At 45.6% G+C, this 23,717-nt stretch overlaps 8 protein-coding genes across 8 annotated transcripts, besides 13 other annotated features; all 8 read right to left on the reverse strand.

Annotated features, from left to right (window-relative positions):
- Nucleotides 1–5,833: part of a sequence feature (sequence corresponds to BAC RPCI93-3I12) that runs on past the window's edge.
- Nucleotides 1,907–3,379, reverse strand: Tb927.4.4820 (amino acid transporter 10, putative; the record flags this gene model as incomplete). Its single annotated transcript, XM_839538.1, has 1 exon — nt 1,907–3,379. The coding sequence occupies one exon, from the start codon at nt 3,377–3,379 to the stop codon at nt 1,907–1,909; it is 1,473 nt and encodes a 490-aa protein (XP_844631.1).
- Tb927.4.4830 (amino acid transporter, putative) lies at nt 4,007–5,359 on the reverse strand (the record flags this gene model as incomplete). Its single annotated transcript, XM_839539.1, has 1 exon — nt 4,007–5,359. The coding sequence occupies one exon, from the start codon at nt 5,357–5,359 to the stop codon at nt 4,007–4,009; it is 1,353 nt and encodes a 450-aa protein (XP_844632.1).
- Nucleotides 5,834–23,717: part of a sequence feature (sequence corresponds to BAC RPCI93-3M17) that runs on past the window's edge.
- Tb927.4.4840 (amino acid transporter 7, putative) lies at nt 5,896–7,368 on the reverse strand (the record flags this gene model as incomplete). Its single annotated transcript, XM_839540.1, has 1 exon — nt 5,896–7,368. One exon carries the CDS (start codon nt 7,366–7,368, stop codon nt 5,896–5,898), a length of 1,473 nt encoding a protein of 490 aa, XP_844633.1.
- Tb927.4.4850 (amino acid transporter, putative) lies at nt 7,995–9,347 on the reverse strand (the record flags this gene model as incomplete). Its single annotated transcript, XM_839541.1, has 1 exon — nt 7,995–9,347. The coding sequence occupies one exon, from the start codon at nt 9,345–9,347 to the stop codon at nt 7,995–7,997; it is 1,353 nt and encodes a 450-aa protein (XP_844634.1).
- On the reverse strand, nt 9,884–11,305 carry Tb927.4.4860 (amino acid transporter 8, putative; the record flags this gene model as incomplete). Its single annotated transcript, XM_839542.1, has 1 exon — nt 9,884–11,305. One exon carries the CDS (start codon nt 11,303–11,305, stop codon nt 9,884–9,886), a length of 1,422 nt encoding a protein of 473 aa, XP_844635.1.
- Tb927.4.4870 (amino acid transporter, putative) lies at nt 11,877–13,232 on the reverse strand (the record flags this gene model as incomplete). The annotated part of the gene is made up of 1 exon (XM_839543.1): nt 11,877–13,232. The coding sequence occupies one exon, from the start codon at nt 13,230–13,232 to the stop codon at nt 11,877–11,879; it is 1,356 nt and encodes a 451-aa protein (XP_844636.1).
- Nucleotides 13,665–13,688: a microsatellite.
- Nucleotides 14,091–14,120: a sequence feature (AT_rich).
- Nucleotides 14,497–14,519: a microsatellite.
- Nucleotides 14,880–14,905: a microsatellite.
- Nucleotides 15,144–15,186: a sequence feature (T-rich).
- On the reverse strand, nt 15,346–17,928 carry Tb927.4.4880 (hypothetical protein, conserved; the record flags this gene model as incomplete). Its single annotated transcript, XM_839544.1, has 1 exon — nt 15,346–17,928. The coding sequence occupies one exon, from the start codon at nt 17,926–17,928 to the stop codon at nt 15,346–15,348; it is 2,583 nt and encodes an 860-aa protein (XP_844637.1).
- Nucleotides 18,055–18,107: a microsatellite.
- Nucleotides 18,658–18,680: a microsatellite.
- Tb927.4.4890 (hypothetical protein, conserved) lies at nt 20,325–21,980 on the reverse strand (the record flags this gene model as incomplete). The annotated part of the gene is made up of 1 exon (XM_839545.1): nt 20,325–21,980. The coding sequence occupies one exon, from the start codon at nt 21,978–21,980 to the stop codon at nt 20,325–20,327; it is 1,656 nt and encodes a 551-aa protein (XP_844638.1).
- Nucleotides 22,270–22,296: a microsatellite.
- Nucleotides 23,210–23,234: a microsatellite.
- Nucleotides 23,261–23,303: a sequence feature (AT_rich).
- Nucleotides 23,328–23,351: a microsatellite.

Genomic DNA, 23,717 nt, shown 5'->3' on the forward strand with positions numbered 1-23,717 from the left:
TTTCCTTCCTGCTGCTCCCCATCCTGTAAAAGCCGTCGTGGGCGAAACATCAATAAAACGCGTATGATGAGGAACAGAAAGACAAATGTAAATACCAATAACAACGTGAAGTTCGTTTCCGACATTAGCGTTGGGATATGTGCGTGTCTGGAAGGTGAACCACTGGCGTGGGGAAAACGAAGTTATAATAAACAATTAGTGGCGAGTCGCGACGATAATAAGGAACGCGTCTTTGTACCGAATTGAGCGTGGTGTGCGTAACTACAAATCCGCGCACCGCTACATACAACTACCAAATGAAGACAAACGAAAAAGGAGGGTATAAAACCATAAAGGTGAAAGGGGCCCACGCATGACGGTCACGTATTTTAGACAACTTAATCTCTAGTAAATCTCTCGTGTGGAAGATGATCAAAAGGAAAAAAAAGTCACAAAGTTAAATTGTGAGAGTCCTGATGGCGTTGCTGAGAACGAGGCCTAAGTGAGGTTTGCTTTCCCTGCAACCTCAATCCCCCTTCCCTTGTTGCCTTCGCCATATCGCCCTTTTTCTTGGGGAGGGGAGGGGGGCGGAAGGTGCGTGCCCGCAGCAATTACACTTGAGATCCCTCTCACATCATCGCATGTACGTCACCTCTCTTTTGCCCCTTCAAGGCCACAATACAAGATCACTATTCAACGAATAAGCCCTCAAAATTAAAAAGGAAAGGGTACAAAAGCATCAAAAAACACAGGTATCGGGATGAATTAGGCAAGTACGTGTACCTCACCTTGTAACTTTTTTATCCTGCCAAATTTCTCCTCTCTTCGGCGTGGTTGTGGGATTCATTACCTGCAGCCGTGTGTTTTGAAGATATTATGTTTTATCCCCTTCCCTCCCCCACTTTATAAAATTAAACGACTGAATCCTACGCAGCCATGGGGGCACTTCCTCATCGCCACACCTCCTTCTCCTCCTGGTACATCCCTTCTTGTTCATATGCAAACTCATTTGTTTCTTTTTTAATTATAAATCGAAAAAGATGTCCAATGTCACAAGTTCACAGGGTAATTACCCAAGAGAAAGAAAAAGGGGGAGGGAAAGGGGGAATATGTTGGGCGACCGGCACGAAAAAGAAAAAAAATGAAATAAGAAAATGCCAAAGTGAGGAAAAAATGACAACGAAGACAAACTAATCTCGCCTTCCGTCGTGCAACCCACACGTCCTCCTTTTTCCGAACGAAAAAAATAAAAAATTACAATTATCAGCTGTGCGGTTGCTCCGCAGACGGGGCAGTTGGTTGTTCGGAGTAACCTCCTAACTTAAAAGAAATAACCATAATAATAATAATTACACGAACCGCTTTGCGACAATAATGCCGTCTTCTGTTCACAACCCATCTCATTCTTTTTTAGTGATCAACTGAAAATACAATCAAACGCAGAAACCCGATAGCAATAATAATGCTGAAGTAAGATTAACAATTGAGTTTCAACTTAAAATAATAGTAACAGCACCGCATCCACAAATAACAAAAAAGGATCCAGGAACTTCCCAAGCTACAGTAAAACAAATGTTTAAAAAAACGTAAGCAAACAGAAGCACACAATTGCACTTACCCGCTCAGAATCGAAACGACACAAGAAAAAGCAAATCAGGGAACCCTTCATTACGAAACATTTGAATATATAATTGGACCCTGCCATTCTTCAAAGAACAAAAGAATATATATATATATATCACACCACACTGACAAACCACAACAAATCAACTGACCGAGGCAACAAAATCTACAACAAAGGACAACAAAAAATGAAAATAAAGCGATGAATGGCAAGCAAAAAATAAAAATAAAATAAGAAGAACCAACGCGGCAATCTACAAAAAAAAAAAATGAAAAAGTACCGTTTGCCAAGCGTGGGGAATTATTACCAGCCCACAGCCACTCCGTATATAGTGGCTCCAGTGCCAAATACAGACAAGGCAACACCAGCAAATAAAACTGCGTATGTTGCAATGTAGTGTAGCCACCCAACGGTACTCAGGGACCAGTTACCACCATACATCATGAATAAGGAGGGAAGGATGAATCCAAGAAATCCACCACACACAGAGCCAACGAAACCAAACACTGTATTAATGTTCGGAATAAATAGGCCACAAAGCAGCATAATTATGGAAATGGTTCCAATAATAGTGCAATGCTTAAAAAATGAAAGCTTCTCCGTATCCAAGCCGATAATGCCGCACAACCCATTTCGGCATGTCATTGCAAGAAGAGCGTAAGATGCGAATAGTTTTACGAGCAGGCCAACAAATCCCACCAAAATTGCCGGCTCCTTCACGGGGTCATACATCAATAACACGGAGCCTGCCACATCACGCCCAAAGTCAAGGTAACCGAAGAATGCTGTCATGACACACAGGACAAGACATATACCCATGGCAATAGCAGAGTATGCAGTAAACCTGTGCGCACTGGGCTTTGCCATTCCGAAATATATTTCAAAAACAGAGATATGACACAAAAATGCAAACGTAAAGACACCTGGGCCTTCCACTGCCCGGTTGCTGGTGCCGAAGAGGTGAATGCCCTCATCACCTGGCGCTCCAGTAACATGTACGTTCTTAATGTTTTCCGGCAGCCCGTTCATACATGAATGCACCACAATAACTACCATAAGGTAAAATACGAAGAAAACAGAAATCGTCGAGACATACCTCAAGGAATTCACCTCTCGTGGAATGGTGAGTGGTAGCATAAAACATAGCCACATGATGAAAGTCAGAAGGCGATTACCCCACTTCTCCTTAAGGAAGTTTGGCGCATCTGTACCCTTAAGTATTGTGCTAACAATATCGCCTGTCGCTATTATCTGCGCTACGGCTGCCCCAAATGCGTTAACCACACGTAATACCCCCGTAAAGTACAAACAAGGCTGCCCAAGCAGCGCACGCGCCATACCCTCGTAGGATCTGAATCTATGCCGCTCCATTTGTGCACCAAGACAATATAATGAGTATACGCATAGGAAATATATGATGATAGGGTACACAAATGTCATGACCAGTCCAGTGCTGTTGGCGGCCGCGGGCAACCCGAGGATACCAGCTCCGATACATATGGAGGCAAGGCTGAAGGCGGTCGAAACTAGCCCGCCCGGAGGGATCATTGAAGTGAAACACTTCATGGATGACTGTTCCCCTTCTCCCTCATTAGCGGGAAGAGCATTCTTGCCCTTAAGCCCTTCATCTTCTCCACTTATCACTTCGCAGGAGCCGAAAGGAGATGTGACATCTGCCTTGTTTATCTGTTCCCTGTCTGTTGTGGGGACCACTGCGGACGCCATCCAACAACAATGATAACAGAGTGTTTGCCTTGCTTGCGCACTTACGTGCATACGCAAAAGAAAAAGGGAGCAAACAGCGTAATGGAGAGTAATTGTTTAGGGGATGATCATCCATGCGGTTGTGAATAACCGAAGATGATGGATATGCAGTGGTTATAGTCAGTTCAGTGAGGCAAAAAAAAAAAGGCGTTGAAACCATCTTTTTACACGGTGAATATTGCCAAATGTACTCCTTATGTGTTAAGCTCGGAACACGTCTATGTGTAAATGTATATGGAAAAAACGAGGTGAAGGGGACATGTTTACTGATGTAGATACACAAACCTCACGAAACATAAGAGCTGCGCGAAGGGACGGACGAACAAAATACGGTTACCGAAGCCGCCGCAGCGACAGCAGGGTACCTAAGATATTAAATCGGGATAATAAGTTATGATAAAAGCAATAACACATAAAGAATACGTAAGCCGATACAAAGCAAATCGTTTCACAGTGAACAGGAGGGAATGGATTCGCTCACCCACTTCAGTTAAAACGCTACTCGCTCAGTAGTTGAGTAAACCAAATCAAAAAAGGAAGGACAAGGTAAACAAAACAGATATTTAACAGTGCCAACAACGTTGTCACGACCTTCTTTTTAAATCATTCACTCGGGCTGACCCTTATCATCCCTTGCTTTTATATGTTAATAGCTCCCCAGATGGAAGCCCCCGTGCCAAACACAATTGCAATGACACCAGTGATGAGTACCGTATACGTCGCGATATAGTGAAAGGGCCCAACTTTCTGCCATGTAAATCCACCGGCATACAATAACAACAGAGCAGGGAAAATGAATCCAAGAAGTCCACCAGAGATCGAACCAGCGAGGCCAAGTACTGTATTAATGTTTGGAATAAATAGGCCACAAAGCAGCATAATTACGGAAAGGGTTACGACAGCAACACAGTGCTTCCAGAACATCACCTTCTCCGCATCCCAACCAATAATGCTGTACAGCGCGTTACGGCATGCCATTCCGAGCAGCGCGTAAGATGCGAATAGTTTTACGAGCAGGCCGATGAATCCCACCATAATTGCCGGCTCCTTCACGGGGTCATACATCAATAACACGGAGCCTGTAACATCACGCCCAAAGTCAAGGTAACCGAAGAATGCTGTCAAAACGTACATGGTGAAGCAGACAGCCATTGCAATGGTGGATGCCATTACAAACTTACCCACCGACCTGTTTGTCATTCCTACATAGACCTCATACGCCGTAATTTGTGAGACGTAGGCGAAAATGAACACCCCAAGTCCTTCGATGGCCTTGTTCCCACTGTTAAAAAGCACAATTGCAGCCACATCATTCCTGCCCACGCTGACGTTCTTGATGTTTTCCGGCAACCCGTTCATACATGAATGCACCACAATAACGATCACAAGGTAGACAATGAAGCTAACAGCAAAGGTCGAGACGTACCTCAAGGAATTCACCTCTCGTGGAATGGCGAGTGGTAGCATAAAACATAGCCACATGATGAAAGTCAGAAGGCGATTACCCCACTTCTCCTTAAGGAAGTCTGGCGCATCTGTACCCTTAAGTATTGCGCTGAGGATATCACCCACGGATATTATGTACGCCACACAACCGCTGAAGCCATGAAAGGCACGGGTTGCGGCCACAAGGTAGGATCCCTTGGCACCAAACAATACTTTTGCCACACCCTCAAAGTCGTGTGTTTTTGTTTTGTCTGCAGCGACACCGAGGGCATATATGGAGAATATAGTCATAACAGTAATTATAATGAGGTATACAATAGCCATAACGAGTCCGCTACTGTTGGCAGCGGAGGGTAGACCGACGATACCAGCTCCAACGGTTGATGATGCGATGTTGAAAGCACTTGCGGCAATGCCTCCGGGTGGGATGGCGGTGGCCACAAATGTGCTCATCCGTGCAAGGAAGCCGGTTCCCTCCCGCTGCTCTTGTGACTTGGGGTCTACAGCCGCGTCGCAGCATCCGATTGGTTCGTTCCTGACTTCCATGGCGGTGGGAACCTCTCGGGAGCAGGAGTCAGTCACAATCGAGTCTGCGCCTTCGTTGCTCGTATTCTCTTTGTACTGGTATACGTGTGTGTGTGTTTTGGTGTGCAGTCAAAAAAATGTAGAAGAGAGTATAGGAGAAGGGAAAAGCACATTTTGTGTTATTTCCATATTGGTTCCGGAATGTGCATCGGCATGGGCATGGGAGCGACGTGCACAGAACGTTTAACACTAATCCAACAAGATTGAAAACACATGTTATACCGCCTCTCCCCCATTTTTACGGAAAAATATTTCGTCCATGTTATACGTAAGAATAATGTACCCGCTACAGAAGGAATTGCTGCTGGTTAGCACCGTCCCTTCAAAGGGGAAATAGCTGCAGCGCCTTCCACGCTCAATTAAGCACATAACATATTTACCAGAGTTTTTAAGTTATTCCGTATATTATTTGCTTGTGAAGCGCTTTTTCTCTCTAAAGTTGTGGCTTGTTACAACATTTTGCTTCGGAAGTACCGTTTGCCAAGCGTGGGGCATTATTACCAGCCCACAGCCACTCCGTATATAGTGGCTCCAGTGCCAAATACAGACAAGGCAACACCAGCAAATAAAACTGCGTATGTTGCAATGTAGTGTAGCCACCCAACGGTACTCAGGGACCAGTTACCACCATACATCATGAATAAGGAGGGAAGGATGAATGCAAGAAATCCACCACACACAGAGCCAACGAAACCAAGTACTGTATTAATGTTCGGAATAAATAGGCCACAAAGCAGCATAATTATGGAAATGGTTCCAATAATAGTGCAATGCTTAAAAAATGAAAGCTTCTCCGTATCCAAGCCGATAATGCCGCACAACCCATTTCGGCATGTCATTGCAAGAAGAGCGTAAGATGCGAATAGTTTTACGAGCAGGCCAACAAATCCCACCAAAATTGCCGGCTCCTTCACGGGGTCATACATCAATAACACGGAGCCTGCCACATCACGCCCAAAGTCAAGGTAACCGAAGAATGCTGTCATGACACACAGGACAAGACATATACCCATGGCAATAGCAGAGTATGCAGTAAACCTGTGCGCACTGGGCTTTGCCATTCCGAAATATATTTCAAAAACAGAGATATGACACAAAAATGCAAACGTAAAGACACCTGGGCCTTCCACTGCCCGGTTGCTGGTGCCGAAGAGGTGAATGCCCTCATCACCTGGCGCTCCAGTAACATGTACGTTCTTAATGTTTTCCGGCAGCCCGTTCATACATGAATGCACCACAATAACTACCATAAGGTAAAATACGAAGAAAACAGAAATCGTCGAGACATACCTCAAGGAATTCACCTCTCGTGGAATGGTGAGTGGTAGCATAAAACATAGCCACATGATGAAAGTCAGAAGGCGATTACCCCACTTCTCCTTAAGGAAGTTTGGCGCATCTGTACCCTTAAGTATTGTGCTAACAATATCGCCTGTCGCTATTATCTGCGCTACGGCTGCCCCAAATGCCTCAACAACACGTAATACCCCTATAAAGTACAAACAAGGCTGCCCAAGCAGCGCACGCGCCATACCCTCGTAGGATCTGAATCCATGCCGCTCCATTTGTGCACCAAGACAATATAATGAGTATACGCATAGGAAATATATGATGATAGGGTACACAAATGCCATGACCAGTCCAGTGCTGTTGGCGGCCGCGGGCAACCCGAGGATACCAGCTCCGATACATATGGAGGCAAGGCTGAAGGCGGTCGAAACTAGCCCGCCCGGAGGGATCATTGAAGTGAAACACTTCATGGATGACTGTTCCCCTTCTCCCTCATTAGCGGGAAGAGCATTCTTGCCCTTAAGCCCTTCATCATCTCCACTTATCACTTCGCAGGAGCCGAAAGGAGATGTGACATCTGCCTTGTTTATCTGTTCCCTGTCTGTTGTGGGGACCACTGCGGACGCCATCCAACAATAATGATAACAGAGTGTTTGCCTTGCTTGCGCACTTACGTGCATACGCAAAAGAAAAAGGGAGCAAACAGCGTAATGGAGAGTAATTGTTTAGGGGATGATCATCCATGCGGTTGTGAATAACCGAAGATGATGGATATGCAGTGGTTATAGTCAGTTCAGTGAGGCAAAAAAAAAAGGCGTTGAAACCATCTTTTTACACGGTGAATATTGCCAAATGTACTCCTTATGTGTTAAGCTCGGAACACGTCTATGTGTAAATGTATATGGAAAAAACGAGGTGAAGGGGACATGTTTACTGATGTAGATACACAAACCTCACGAAACATAAGAGCTGCGCAAAGGGACGGACGAACAAAATACGGTTACCGAAGCCGCCGCAGCGACAGCAGGGTACCTAAGATATTAAATCGGGATAATAAGTTATGATAAAAGCAATAACACATAAAGAATACGTAAGCCGATACAAAGCAAATCGTTTCACAGTGAACAGGAGGGAATGGATTCGCTCACCCACTTCAGTTAAAACGCTACTCGCTCAGTAGTTGAGTAAACCAAATCAAAAAAGGAAGGACAAGGTAAACAAAACAGATATTTAACAGTGCCAACAACGTTGTCACGACCTTCTTTTTAAATCATTCACTCGGGCTGACCCTTATCATCCCTTGCTTTTATATGTTAATAGCTCCCCAGATGGAAGCCCCCGTGCCAAACACAATTGCAATGACACCAGTGATGAGTACCGTATACGTCGCGATATAGTGAAAGGGCCCAACTTTCTGCCATGTAAATCCACCGGCATACAATAACAACAGAGCAGGGAAAATGAATCCAAGAAGTCCACCAGAGATCGAACCAGCGAGGCCAAGTACTGTATTAATGTTTGGAATAAATAGGCCACAAAGCAGCATAATTACGGAAAGGGTTACGACAGCAACACAGTGCTTCCAGAACATCACCTTCTCCGCATCCCAACCAATAATGCTGTACAGCGCGTTACGGCATGCCATTCCGAGCAGCGCGTAAGATGCGAATAGTTTTACGAGCAGGCCGATGAATCCCACCATAATTGCCGGCTCCTTCACGGGGTCATACATCAATAACACGGAGCCTGTAACATCACGCCCAAAGTCAAGGTAACCGAAGAATGCTGTCAAAACGTACATGGTGAAGCAGACAGCCATTGCAATGGTGGATGCCATTACAAACTTACCCACCGACCTGTTTGTCATTCCTACATAGACCTCATACGCCGTAATTTGTGAGACGTAGGCGAAAATGAACACCCCAAGTCCTTCGATGGCCTTGTTCCCACTGTTAAAAAGCACAATTGCAGCCACATCATTCCTGCCCACGCTGACGTTCTTGATGTTTTCCGGCAACCCGTTCATACATGAATGCACCACAATAACGATCACAAGGTAGACAATGAAGCTAACAGCAAAGGTCGAGACGTACCTCAAGGAATTCACCTCTCGTGGAATGGCGAGTGGTAGCATAAAACATAGCCACATGATGAAAGTCAGAAGGCGATTACCCCACTTCTCCTTAAGGAAGTCTGGCGCATCTGTACCCTTAAGTATTGCGCTGAGGATATCACCCACGGATATTATGTACGCCACACAACCGCTGAAGCCATGAAAGGCACGGGTTGCGGCCACAAGGTAGGATCCCTTGGCACCAAACAATACTTTTGCCACACCCTCAAAGTCGTGTGTTTTTGTTTTGTCTGCAGCGACACCGAGGGCATATATGGAGAATATAGTCATAACAGTAATTATAATGAGGTATACAATAGCCATAACGAGTCCGCTACTGTTGGCAGCGGAGGGTAGACCGACGATACCAGCTCCAACGGTTGATGATGCGATGTTGAAAGCACTTGCGGCAATGCCTCCGGGTGGGATGGCGGTGGCCACAAATGTGCTCATCCGTGCAAGGAAGCCGGTTCCCTCCCGCTGCTCTTGTGACTTGGGGTCTACAGCCGCGTCGCAGCATCCGATTGGTTCGTTCCTGACTTCCATGGCGGTGGGAACCTCTCGGGAGCAGGAGTCAGTCACAATCGAGTCTGCGCCTTCGTTGCTCGTATTCTCTTTGTACTGGTATACGTGTGTGTGTGTTTTGGTGTGCAGTCAAAAAAATGTAGAAGAGAGTATAGGAGAAGGGAAAAGCACATTTTGTGTTATTTCCATATTGGTTCCGGAATGTGCATCGGCATGGGCATGGGAGCGACGTGCACAGAACGTTTAACACTAATCCAACAAGATTGAAAACACATGTTATACCGCCTCTCCCCCATTTTTACGGAAAAATATTTCGTCCATGTTATACGTAAGAATAATGTACCCGCTACAGAAGGAATTGCTGCTGGTTAGCACCGTCCCTTCAAAGGGGGAATTATTACCGTATAATTCACGTTCGAGGAAGGAAATAACATATTTACCAGAGTTTTTAAGTTATTCCGTATATTATTTGCTTGTGAAGCGCTTTTTTACTCTAAAGTTGTGGCTTGTTACAACATTTTGCTTCGGAAGTACCGTTTGCCAAGCGTGGGGCATTATTACCAACCCACAGCCACTCCGTATATAGTGGCTCCAGTGCCAAATACAGACAAGGCAACACCAGCAAATAAAACTGCGTATGTTGCAATGTAGTGTAGCCACCCAACGGTACTCAGGGACCAGTTACCACCATACATCATGAATAAGGAGGGAAGGATGAATCCAAGAAATCCACCACACACAGAGCCAACGAAACCAAACACTGTATTAATGTTCGGAATAAATAGGCCACAAAGCAGCATAATTACGGAAAGGATTCCAATAATAGTGCAATGCTTAAAAAATGAAAGCTTCTCCGCATCCCACTCAACGATGCCGCACAACCCATTTCGGCAGGACATTGCAAGAAGAGCGTAAGATGCGAATAGTTTCGTAAGGACGCCAACAAATCCCACCAAAATTGCCGGCTCCTTCACGGGGTCATACATCAATAACACGGAGCCCGTAACTTTCCCCCCAAAGTCAAGGTAACCGAAGAATGCTGTCATGACACACAGGACAAGACATATACCCATGGCAATAGCAGAGTATGCAGTAAACCTGTGCGCACTTGGCTTTGCCATTCCGAAATATATTTCGAAGGCGTAACATTGACAAACAAATGCAAACGTAAAGACACCTGGGCCTTCCACTGCCCGGTTGCTAGTGCCGAAGAGGTGAATGCCCTCATCACCTGGCGCTCCAGTAACATGTACGTTCTTAATGTTTTCCGGCAGCCCGTTCATACATGAATGCACCACAATAACGCCCATAAGGTAAAATATAAAGACAACAGCAAAGGTCGAGACATACCTCAAGGAATTCACCTCTCGTGGAATGGTGAGTGGTAGCATAAAACATAGCCACATGATGAAAGTCAGAAGGCGATTACCCCACTTCTCCTTAAGGAAGTTTGGCGCATCTGTACCCTTAAGTATTGTGCTAACAATATCGCCAACGGAGATTATGTACGCCACACAGGCCCCAAATGCGTTAACCACACGTAATACTCCAGTGAGGTGCGCACCGTAGGGCCCAAGCAGCGCACGCGCCATACCCTCGTAGGATCTGAATCCATGCCGCTCCATTTGTGCACCAAGACAATATAATGAGTATACGCATAGGAAATATATGATGATAGGGTACACAAATGTCATGACCAGTCCAGTGCTGTTGGCGGCCGCGGGCAACCCGAGGATACCAGCTCCGATACATATGGAGGCAAGGCTGAAGGCGGTCGAAACTAGCCCGCCCGGAGGGATCATTGAAGTGAAACACTTCATGGATGACTGTTCCCCTTCTCCCTCATTAGCGGGAAGAGCATTCTTGCCCTTAAGCCCTTCATCTTCTCCACCTATCACTTCGCAGGAGCCGAAAGGAGATGTGACATCTGCCTTGTTTATCTGTTCCCTGTCTGTTGTGGGGACCACTGCGGACGCCATCCAACAACAATGATAACAGAGTGTTTGCCTTGCTTGCGCACTTACGTGCATACGCAAAAGAAAAAGGGAGCAAACAGCGTAATGGAGAGTAATTGTTTAGGGGATGATCATCCATGCGGTTGTGAATAACCGAAGATGATGGATATGCAGTGGTGACAGAAAATGAAGAGAAGGCGGGCGGACATCCTTCTTAGGTGGTAGGATTGTCTGACTGCTGAATTACGCTAGGATTGTTGCGCACGTTGTGAAGAACACAACAACTGTACTTTATTGTTAATAGGAAAATTTAATGCTGCCATCTTAGGATAAATACAACACGAACAGCATCTAGTAATGTGCTGGTGGGGCGATAACATCACCGTTAGTGGATGAAGGAGTGGTTTCTTCTACGTGCTTATATAAAATAGGAAAACCATTACACAAAATTAAATAAGAAGTTTACGATTAGAACACACCCATATTATCCACCTACATCAATAATTGACGACGCAGGAAATCCCAACAAACAGGACCGTGAAAGAGTCAATGACAACTAAAGGACATCTGTGACTAAGGCATTTTTAATCAATTGTCAATTTCCCACCACTACGCCATGTATAGTGGCCCCCGTGCCAAACACAATGGCCAGCACACCACTAAGCAACAACGTATACGTCGCGATATAGTGAAAGGGCCCAACTTTCTGCCATGTAAATCCACCGGCATACAATAACAACAGAGCAGGGAAAATGAATCCAAGAAGTCCACCAGAGATCGAACCAGCGAGGCCAAGTACTGTATTAATGTTTGGAATAAATAGGCCACAAAGCAGCATAATTACGGAAAGGGTTACGACAGCAACACAGTGCTTCCAGAAGATCACCTTCTCCGCATCCCAACCAATAATGCTGTACAGCGCGTTACGGCATGCCATTCCGAGCAGCGCGTAAGATGCGAATAGTTTTACGAGCAGGCCGATGAATCCCACCATAATTGCCGGCTCCTTCACGGGGTCATACATCAATAACACGGAGCCTGTAACATCACGCCCAAAGTCAAGGTAACCGAAGAATGCAGTCATGGCATACAGCACGGAGCACGTTGCCATCGCGATGCTCGTGGCGACGATAAACTTGCGTACAGACCTGTCTTCCATGTCCATGTAAACCTCATACGCCGTAATTTGTGAGACGTAGGCGAAAATGAACACCCCAAGTCCTTCGATGGCCTTGTTCCCACTGTTAAAAAGCACAATTGCAGCCACATCATTCCTGCCCACGCTGACGTTCTTGATGTTTTCCGGCAACCCGTTCATACATGAATGCACCACAATAACGATCACAAGGTAGACAATGAAGCTAACAGCAAAGGTCGAGACGTACCTCAAGGAATTCACCTCTCGTGGAATGGCGAGTGGTAGCATAAAACATAGCCACATGATGAAAGTCAGAAGGCGATTACCCCACTTCTCCTTAAGGAAGTCTGGCGCATCTGTACCCTTAAGTATTGCGCTGAGGATATCACCCACGGATATTATGTACGCCACACAGGCGCTGAAGCCATGAAAGGCACGGGTTGCGGCCACAAGGTAGGATCCCTTGGCACCAAACAATACTTTTGCCACACCCTCAAAGTCGTGTGTTTTTGTTTTGTCTGCAGCGACACCGAGGGCATATATGGAGAATATAGTCATAACAGTAATTATAATGAGGTATACAATAGCCATAACGAGTCCGCTACTGTTGGCAGCGGAGGGTAGACCGACGATACCAGCTCCAACGGTTGATGATGCGATGTTGAAAGCACTTGCGGCAATGCCTCCGGGTGGGATGGCGGTGGCCACAAATGTGCTCATCCGTGCAAGGAAGCCGGTTCCCTCCCGCTGCTCTTGTGACTTGGGGTCTACAGCCGCGTCGCAGCATCCGATTGGTTCGTTCCTGACTTCCATGGCGGTGGGAACCTCTCGGGAGCAGGAGTCAGTCACAATCGAGTCTGCGCCTTCGTTGCTCGTATTCTCTTTGTACTGGTATACGTGTGTGTGTGTTTTGGTGTGCAGTCAAAAAAATGTAGAAGAGAGTATAGGAGAAGGGAAAAGCACATTTTGTGTTATTTCCATATAGTACCCCTTTTCTCTTCGCCAAAAACATTTTGCATTATCAATGTTTATATGCTATATGTTTTATTATTATTTTGTTTTATTTTTTGGTAAAGCCATTTTGCTGGTGTTTTCCATAATTTTTTAGACGGAATTTACTCTCAGTTCAGCGAACTTCCCTTCATATATTTCTTTTCGCACTATGAGGACACATATTTTGGTTTTCATGGTTTGCGTTGCTTCAATGCGCTGATAGAGTGTTAAAGAGGCTTGACAGTCGTGGAAGTGTGTGTGTGTGTGTGTGTGTGTATTCTTCTGTTGTCAATGCTGTTCCACCCTTTGTATGGTGGTGGACTTCTCGTTGCATCGCTGTTGGTACTAATTTTGCATCTCCCTTTTCATATATATATATATATATTTCCTTTTCACTACGGCATTTAACTGGGGAACACTCCGTTAGAACCAGGGAGAAGTGAAACAACCCATAACTTTGAGGAAGAGAAGAGAAGAGGGGAGAGGAGGGAAACTTATAAACCAGAGTGATTAAGCGAATTGTTTTCGTAATTTTGCCAATCCATCAGCAGTGTGAGAGGAAGAAATTGTATCCTTTCGCACAACATACAATCTTCGTAGCACAAAGGGAAGACAGAGGACCATATAATAAAGCGTACGAAATGTTAATATCTCCTGCCGCTGTTGGAAACGGCTATGTATATATATATATATAATTTATATTTTTTACTGTTTCTTTGTGTGCGATCTTCTTCATAAATAAATAGACACTTTTATCACTCGTTCGTTCAACTACGTATCGGGGATCCGGTTAAGTAATGGTGAAAAGCAACTCTTTTACACCTTAGATAAAACGCTACCACAAAACATGAAATGAAAGAAAACAAGACGGAACGGACCGAACGAAGTCTCTCACTCGTTTTTTTTCCATTCATTCTGCCACAGCAAGTAATAACAAGTAAGGAGACATAAAACAATTAATACGGGGGGGGGTGGATATAAGTGTAAAAAAAAAAAAAGAATATGTGTATGTAACGCGTGCGAGAACCGTCCACAGCATAAATACATCACCGCTGCGACGTAAACGGGAGGGGAAACAAGATGGACACACACACACACACATACACAAACGAAAAGAGAAAAAGGGATACAGTTAAACGATATCGAGCCACTTCCTCTTTCACATTTATTCTTCCACAGCCCCATTCACTTTCACTCAGCCAGTTACTGATTTCACTGATGCTTTTCAGGTTGTTAAAAAGCAGCCGGGGTAACAAAAACATAAAACAAGGAACAGATGGAATCAGAGGCCGATAGTGACGAGCGCACAGATGTCACCGATGTAAACAAAAATACAAGAGAAAAAAGAATGAAAACAACAAAAACCAAACGAAACAAGGACCAAACGGACGGATATACTCCTTGAGACACCGATAAATGCGTGGGTGTTGATTGTGGGTGAGGTAAGATCGTACGATGAAATTGACGTAACAGTAATAATAATAATAATAATATCGACCGCTTTCAAACAGACGTAACAACAATAGTAATGCGACGAGAAAGGGAAGTAGTTATGACGATACACATATGTGCGGTGGTGGGAAATATAGAGGCGGCAGTGGGGAACTGGCGAAAAAACTTCGTCATATTGCTTGTGTTTGCCCCAACTTCTGTCACTTTCGCGCAACTAACGACTAAAAGAAGTCACATGCCCACCTCATTCCTCTCTTTAGTCAGTCCCCTGTCGCCTCATTTTCCCTTCCTCCCTTTTCTTCGTTTTTCTTTTTTTTTTTTTAAAAAGTTTCCTCCGTTTAGGATCCTTAATAACATTTTGCTAGATCTTCGAGATGCCTAGTGTGCAGCCACCTTCAACCCTCAACCCCTCTAGAATGTCCTCTGTTCTTCCTTTTTTTCTTAAAAAAAAAACGAGCACCAGGCGCTGTTGCGATTATATCTAGGGCAACTGTTGCTGCTCTCGGTTCTGCATTTCATTCACGACCACTTGTTGTTGTGAGCCCTCCATTTCTTCTTCTACGTCGAGTGCTTGTCCCTCCGCTCGTCGTTGCTGTCGGCGCCGCAACCAGTCATGAATAACTGTTGACAACGACGTCCCGAATGTGGCATAGCCGAGGAACAACACTGCGCCGGTACAGGGCGACGCCTCCCACGACCACACGATGCTGCTCGTGCGGTAGATGAACAGCTTCACCAAAAAACCAAGTGCTAACGCTTGCAACACCCCACCCACGAAGATCAACACTATTATGCACGTGTTCCTTCGGGTCCAAAACGGGGGAAGAGTTTGGAAGGCCATCAAATAAGCCAGCGTCTCTGGATCCGTGTGAAAATTGGCATACACTGCAGAAAACGCAAATGCCGCCAGCATTGTCAACATAAATTGCAGGAATACGGTGAGGATAACTCCATCGAACTCAAACATTGTACCATAGGAAACGGCATGCCACGGCGCGCGGCAGGTCATCTCACCAAACGTTACGCGCTGACCCGCGGTAACAGCTACAAAGGCGAATACGCTGCTGAGTACCAGCAGAAGACCGGAGCCGACTCCTTTTAAATTCTTCACTACTAGAGCGCGGCGGCTTATGGGGACGCGAAAGGGCTTTTTGCATATTTCACAGCGGTCTACGTTGCGGATGTTGCGTTTGGTGCTTTCGATGCGCCACTTGTCAAGGCAAGAGGCATGAATCCACCGAACAGAGCCTATACACTCACACGCAGATATTACTGGCTCCTCGGATTCGTCGTCGCGGCAAATGCGGCAGATGCGCTCCCCTTCATCCTCCTCATCCCCAACCACTTTCGTCTGCTCGCTACAACTCACTGCGGGTACTGAAGGTGCGGCATTCCTCTGCTCAACCTCAGTTTCTGAATAAATGCTATAGTTGTTGTTGTTACTGCAATTACTACCATTGTTCACTGCATTTCGTGATAGAGAGGCGGCGGCGGCTGTGGAGCCTGCATATTCGTCTCTCGCATCACCAAACGGCTTGGGCGCCTTCTTCGGACTCGCTATGAGCGGTCGCTTTAAATTACTGCGCGTGTTGTCTTCGTTGTCGTCTAGATCCATGTCAACCATGTCCTCCAATATGACGACATCATCCGCTCGTAGTCCCCCCTTCGGTGCATGTGGTGGTATAAATTCCATCCGAACGGCTGTTGTCCCACTCGAGGCCTCCCTAAACTCTTGCTCGCTGGGATTTCCACGCCCTCCTTCCTCTTCCAGTGGACTTCGACTCCCGAGGTGTTGTGACTGAGGGTACAAATTTGTGTCAACATCACCGTTATTACCATCGTTCATGTCCATACCCGTCGGTGTGAAGGTTGTTTGCTCCATGATGCGCCGATGTTGCTCTTCAAGCTGGCGCTGACGCTGTTCCTCCTGACGTCGTGCGCGTGTTCCCTGCACTAACTGGTAGAGATATGCGAAGAAGCGTACCAGTGTATTCCGTAATGCCACTGCCGGATAAACCAACCACAATACCACATCAATATCCGCAAGGTAATCCTTCAACACATGCGCGTACATAAATGTGATTGGTGCTGTGATTAACAGAATGAAAAGCGGAACACCCAGGGCGAAGACGTTTTGCATGAGGCGTTCCTTCTCCTTAGGGGTTTGTGTGATATACACCTTCACCTGGCAATCTTTGCCCGCGCGGTAATAACTTCCACTCACCCCCAGTTGGGCGTTGAGCAAGACCACGTACGGTTGGGGTTCTGGTTCCGGTTCCACCCGCAGCATAACCATTGGTAGTAACTCACAGAAATTACTGGTGTCGAGCATCGTGACGATAGCATTCCAGAAAGCCTTCCACCCCCCCTTTTGTTCATGCTCTTCTTCTGTACCGCTTCCATCCCCTGGGTTGCCACCGCCGTTTCCCTCCTTTCCATTGGTTGCAGCGTGCGCCACGCGCTCGGTGAGTGCCGTCAAGTTCACATCTTTCTTAGCACGTATCTCCACACTAACGAAGTAGCCTATACAATTGTCTGAAGGAATGTTGGCGTCGTAACGGTGACTCAGCAACTGCGTCACAACTTTGACCTCAGACCGCGTACTGCTCTCGAATTCCAGATAGCTCATAGTGTTGGGAGACACATGAACCACATACCCGCCCTGTGGCTGGGACGACCCGTTCATACTCATTTGGCTTCTCACTTCATTGCCTTGAAAGTTTCCTCTGCCTTCGTTGTTCGTTTTCGCAACGTCTGAAACGGAAGCTGTCTTCACCGTGAGGAGGTCAAGGATCGGGCGGTAATTCCCCGCCTTCTCGTGGCTGGTTCCGGTTTCACCGGTACCGCCACCTCCTTCATTACGAGCCGCTGCCTTGTGTGTGCTGACGGCGAGAGGTGTCACGTGTGATAACACACCAAAGAGCCGCTTCCACCCCTTCGGCTTCTGAAACTTCCCTTTTACCGTGTGCTGGTGTTTTCGTTCCTGACCTCCGGCATTGGATAAAAGGGAGACGATTAGAACGGAGCATATGCCGAGTAAACACATGGAGCGGTTCGGAATCATCTTTTTTTTCCTTTTTGATGTAACCTCCAACACTTTACGTGTCCTCAATATTGAAAACAGTAATAGTAGTTGAACACGTCCTATGACACGCTCTTTTCACCAGTCTTTTTTCACGTTCTCTGTTTGTATATATATATATATATATATATGTATATACTTAAGTGTGTATATATATCTATCGTTTTCTGTGTCCTTATTTGTCACCAATTGGGGATGTTTCCTTAGTTTTGCGGGCACTTACCACTAAAGGTAAAATACTGCCTAAAAAACAAAACAAAGACGTGTGAGCGTTGATAGTAATAATAACAATAGCTTTTATTAAAATTGTCTTACCCTCCCTATTCCTTTACGATCGCTGTGTGGTGTACTTGACTGTTACTACTTCCGGTTGGGAGGTGCAAAGGTACTTCAGTCACCTTTTGTTTTAATTCCAATCAGGTTTTCCTGTCCCTTCGGCCTCACTTATATGAGGAGTAGCGTTAGTGTTGTTATTCTCTTTTTTTCTCCCCTCCACCGAAATACTATTTCCCGCGATAAAAGGTCGTATGAAGAAAATGGAAGGAGCAAATTAGTAATTCTTGTCTACGCGCAAGAACATGTCGGGACATACAAAGACGCGCGCCCCCACGTAATGAGAAGCACAAAGACATGAACCAGATGTAACAACTTGGGAAACCACATAAGAGAATCTGATGTACTCCATGTGCACACACAAAAGCATGTATACGTAAACAAACAAACAAACAAACAAAATATACGTGTTTGTGCCTGAGGAAACGAACGTATAGATAAACAGAATCGTAAGTTGATCATGCTGAAACACACAGCTAGACTTGCTTCATTCACCGATAGGGTATTACGTGGGGTATGGTTTGAAAAATTGCTTTCGTCCGTGCAAACGCAATCCACAAACTTGTGCAGCTTCAGATCGTTGCGGTTCAGTAGAAGTCTCATCGCGTAACGCACCTCGGCGTTGACCGATGGACACCCTGAAAGTTGTGTGAAGGAGTTACGGTTCACGTTGATGCCTCTCCACAAAAGGACCTAAATACCCACCACCCCTTACTTTGTATTTTCGCAATTAGTTATAATAAGCACATGACATTAAATAAAACAAGAGTCCGTTCTGCAGGTTGGGGTGGTAATATACGAGCCAAATGCCATCAAGTTCAACATCTGCAGCGCCGCATGAACACACTCCTCGCACACTGCTACACTGTTACATTTCGGCGTATATCCTCAATCGTGAATTTCTCAGTAGCTGCAGGGGCAGCGGTGGGGTCTTGGCGATTGTTTACACACACACACACACACAACTCATTTGCAAGCATTTGAAGCGCTTTCTGTACTTCGCTATCATTCATTTATGAAAGGCGCCCCCAGCAACACTAAAAGTGGCCATTACCGTGTCCGTGCAGTTTCGGCATCAACAATAAGAAAAGGGAGTCGACACCGAACAATTATTAGTTCAAAACTCAGTGACATCTTTATTTATATGCATCGGTATGGTTATTACCTCCCCCCACCTCTCAGCCACTTTCGCTCCAAACGTTGGACTCGGGAACTGGCGCACTTCGAATATTGACTCATTTGTTGCTGTGGTCCGCTTTCCACCTTTCCCATTCTCTTCCTTAGTCTCGCACTTCGAGAACTAATACGAATCAGGAAAATGTCGCGAGTGGATAGATGTATTGCAGGTATAAACATGTAGTGTTATTCAAGAGGCGAGGCGGTAGCACTGAAACAATGTAGTAAAATTTTAAGAAAATTAGGATCTGATGTTCGAGCCCCCACAGGTGTCATTTAGTAAGATTAAGTAATGTGACCAGTTAAATTGGTCCCTTATGCAAATGATGAAGGTTGCGACTAGGAGAGCGCGTGCAACCCCTCTCAAGCATGTGAGTTACTCCCCCAAGGACCCACGAAAGGAAAAAAAACAAGTTAACTCGGCCGCATGTCTCCCGTTTCGTTCGATGCTACGTGTGACAACAGAGTAAGAAGACGGCCAAAGCCCAGGAAAGCATCCCACTAAGAAATAGAAGAAAAAGAACCTTATAGCAGTAGACAGCGTACGAAGTCGGTGCTGTGAAGCGTTAATACTCGAACATGTTTGCGTTAGGAGACTAGAGGAGAGGAATGATAAAGAAAGAATAGTATAAACTCGGGGTGTCTGTAGAACACCATGAACATAAAAGATTTCTCCACGAAAAAATATACTCGCAGACCGTTGAAAACCCCACTCCTTAAGCTTACTGGCCCCTTGTAATCCCAAGAATGAGGAAAGACGTGGCTCAGGGACGACTGATAAACGATGATCCTGGAGAGGGTTATTTGGGTAAGGGCGGGTTCTTCACTTGCTTTCCACATCGGACAAGAAGTTACAGCACGGCACCGCACTAACGAAAGACAAACTTGTCAGGTCTTCCCCTGATCCAACAGTACACCGGGTAGACGAGCACCATGAGCATACAGGCACCCATTACGCCCACCATGGCCCAAAATTGTGTGGTGGAATCACCTGCTCGCCATGGGACGTGAAATTCAAGTGCCCATTGGGAAGCTACAATGGTTGGTGGAATAGATATCAAAGCGACGTAACCCAATGTGACGTTTAAAGTATCCGACTTGTTGCTGTTGCAGTTGTTCGTGGCGGATGCTCCTGACGAATAGATGATGATGGAGTTGGTGAGAACCCTGCGGGCATTGTCCAACTTGAAGAGTGTGGGTAAGATGTGGCGAGCGATGTCCACGTAACTACTGGCATACCGCACTACTGTATCGAGTTTAGATGTCGTGCTTGTGTTCATGAATGACAAAAGCACGCGCACAGTGGGCCGGTTTAGAAGCTCCAGAACGGTTACTTTGCTCATCAGAATCCGGCGGTGTACTGAAAGATTCCGACGCAGAAGCTGAACGCGCCGCAATACGTCCGCCTGGTCCGACGGCCGCTGACGCACAAGTGGCAACATCGATTCAATCTCGTCCACCTCGTTATTAACAACCGTTATATCGGGAAGGAACGCCATGTACAGTTCGTCCAGCATGGTTAACGCAAACAAAGATGTGGAGAGCAAATTTTGCGGTTTAATGTCTTCACCACCGCTGGCATCCTGCAGGCGGCGAATAAGGCGATGCGAAATATACTCCCATCCCTCTATTGCAGGTTGCGGCCTCCATGTAACAACTCCATTACGGAAACACAATGCCTGCACGGATGTTAGTGCACCTGATTCACATGCGTCAAACAGGTTTGCTCGCAAATTTCTGGGTTGTTGTTGTTGATGTTTGCCAGGTCCTTCCACCTTCCCACCGATTTCTCCATTTCCCGCTGAGCGCAAGCAACACGGCATTGCACTCTGGGCCTGTAGAACAGTGATGCGGAGTTGTACATACTGCTCCTCCACAAACGCCCGCAGGCAATCCAGCTCAGTTGCATTGTCATAATAACTGTCAGCATCCTCCTGCGCTAACTCATTGGTTGCTCCATCAACGCCATTGCTCGGCGGGCAATCACCTGAATCATTTCTAATAGAGGCGGCAGCCAAAGCTCGCCACCTCCACTCTGTGTAGGGATTCACATTAACGAATTCGAAGAGAGCACTTAAGTCCTCCGGTTGCGGCACACCACTGGTGTCTATCCAAAAGAACGCGAGTGGCGGGTCAGATACCGCCGCTTCGTGTAGCAATCCGGTTAACGAGCCCATCCCCGTCAAATCCCTCCGCTCATAGATAATTCCGTCTGTGGATTGGGTTATCAGATGAAATCGCGGTGGCATCACCCCTGTGCAGCGTGGATGTGACGGCTCCCCAACACCGCCGGTGCATGTACATGATCCTTGTGGTACATTGCAAAGGCTGTCATCCTCCGATATGTAGAGTTTGTACGTGCCTTGCTTCAACTGATTGATACCTTCGCTGTGTCCAAACGTTGTTCCACGATCGCCCAGCTCCACATCGCCCTCACACAGTTGGTGGCCCATATGGGTTCCAACTCTCCAGTACCTGCGCACTTGCAACTTTGAGTATGATGTGTGTAATCTTCTGCTATACATGCATAAAAAGGGCAATGATAGAGAGAGAGAGAGGTGATCTCCCCCACAGTTTGGTTTGGTGGAGGAAAAACAATAGCATCGTTGCAAGCACACGCAACACACTAAGACAACATCTGTCGACGGCGGGGGAGCAATGAAGTATGAGGCAATGGTGAGAAAAGAGGTTAGAGGAAAATGTTCCCAACCTCATATTGGTTGCGGCCGCGGAGGTTGCCAAAACATAATTACGAAACAAAAAGGGATTAATAACAAAAATAATAAAAAGCGAAGGAAACAGGTACAGCGTATCATAATAACAATAACAATAATAATAATAGGGAAAACCGGTTAAGGGTACAAGGAGAAACTCCGTCAAGGCGGAGAAGGGGCAAACAGAAAGACAAAGAGAGAAGATATGGTGATAAACAAAAAGAACAGCGAAAAGAATTATGAAATTACGAATGCGAGCCGTCATGTATGAAAGGGATGCTGCGGCAAATACAGATTGGGCAGAATGGAGAATGATAGAGTGCGTAATCGCACACCCTTTTCTTTTCCGCTCAATCCCTCTCCCTCTCTCTCTTCCCCCCACCTTTACGTTATGTCCGTCTTACTTTTATTCCACCCCTCGTGTCTCGCACGAGAGTTTTTTTTAAAAAAAAAAATCAGGGTCACACAGTGCACGCCCATCTACACGGTATCGATCCACAACTGATAGATACAATCGTAATATCAACTGTAATGGTGGTACCCGCACACATATTTTAAGGGTGAAGTTGATCATTTCCTCTATTTACGACTGATTAACCACATACTTGTTTACTCATTTCTGTATATGGGAATAATGCCCCCCCCCCTCCAATGCAAGCAGCTGTTGCTTCTATTTTCTTTTTTTTTTCGGTACAGTGAAGAAGCAAAAAAATGAACTGTAGTAATAATTTTATTCTTATTAAAGCAACGGCAACAAAACCAACGGTGTCGTTCAGGTTTGTGTGCATCGTAGCAAACCACTGATAGCACATTTATTTCGTTTTTTTTCTTTAGTTCGTGCACGTGACTCCTACTGTCTCATTTCGTTTTTTCTCATTTCTCACAATTTCCTTTCTTTTCCCCCCTTAAAAACAATACAACGTAATTTTCTCGTGTAAAAATCCAGTACAGAACATCAAGTCGTAGTGGTCTGTCACAAACTCGATTTACACAGAAACCCAGAGGTTAGCCTGGCTTGAAGTGGACGGGAGGGGAAAGAAATATATATATATATATATATATATACGAAATACAAAATTAAATGCATACGGATATTTTTTAATATTTAGGTATTTCAATATATTTATTTTTAATCAGGGAGAAAGGGAGTTTGCGCACATATATATATATACATATATATATTACTTATAGGTGCATTAGCAAAACTAAGCAAGAAGGAAAAGGAAAAAAATAATAACAGAAACAAGTGTTTTCACGGAACAGCGAACCGTAAAAAAGATCTCTTCGAAAACAATGGCAATAACGATATTAACGAAACCGCGGGTCTGGCGGAGGCGTACTCAACTTTTCAGTTCCTTCCGCCATTTCTTTTTTTTTTTACTTCTAACTTTCTGGATTGTATCTCTACGCATAAAGTTTCGCAGCATTTACAAACCCACCGAAAGACCTCTCTTGCATATAATTATAGGTAACGGCATCACGTCACTGATAAAACGTAACCAAGCCACAAATCAAAACAAAACACAGAAGGCGGGAAACAAACACAAC

The sequence above is a fragment of the Trypanosoma brucei genome, chromosome 4 (genome assembly GCF_000002445.2).
Source record: "Trypanosoma brucei brucei TREU927 chromosome 4, complete sequence".
Taxonomy (NCBI): domain Eukaryota; phylum Euglenozoa; class Kinetoplastea; order Trypanosomatida; family Trypanosomatidae; genus Trypanosoma; species Trypanosoma brucei.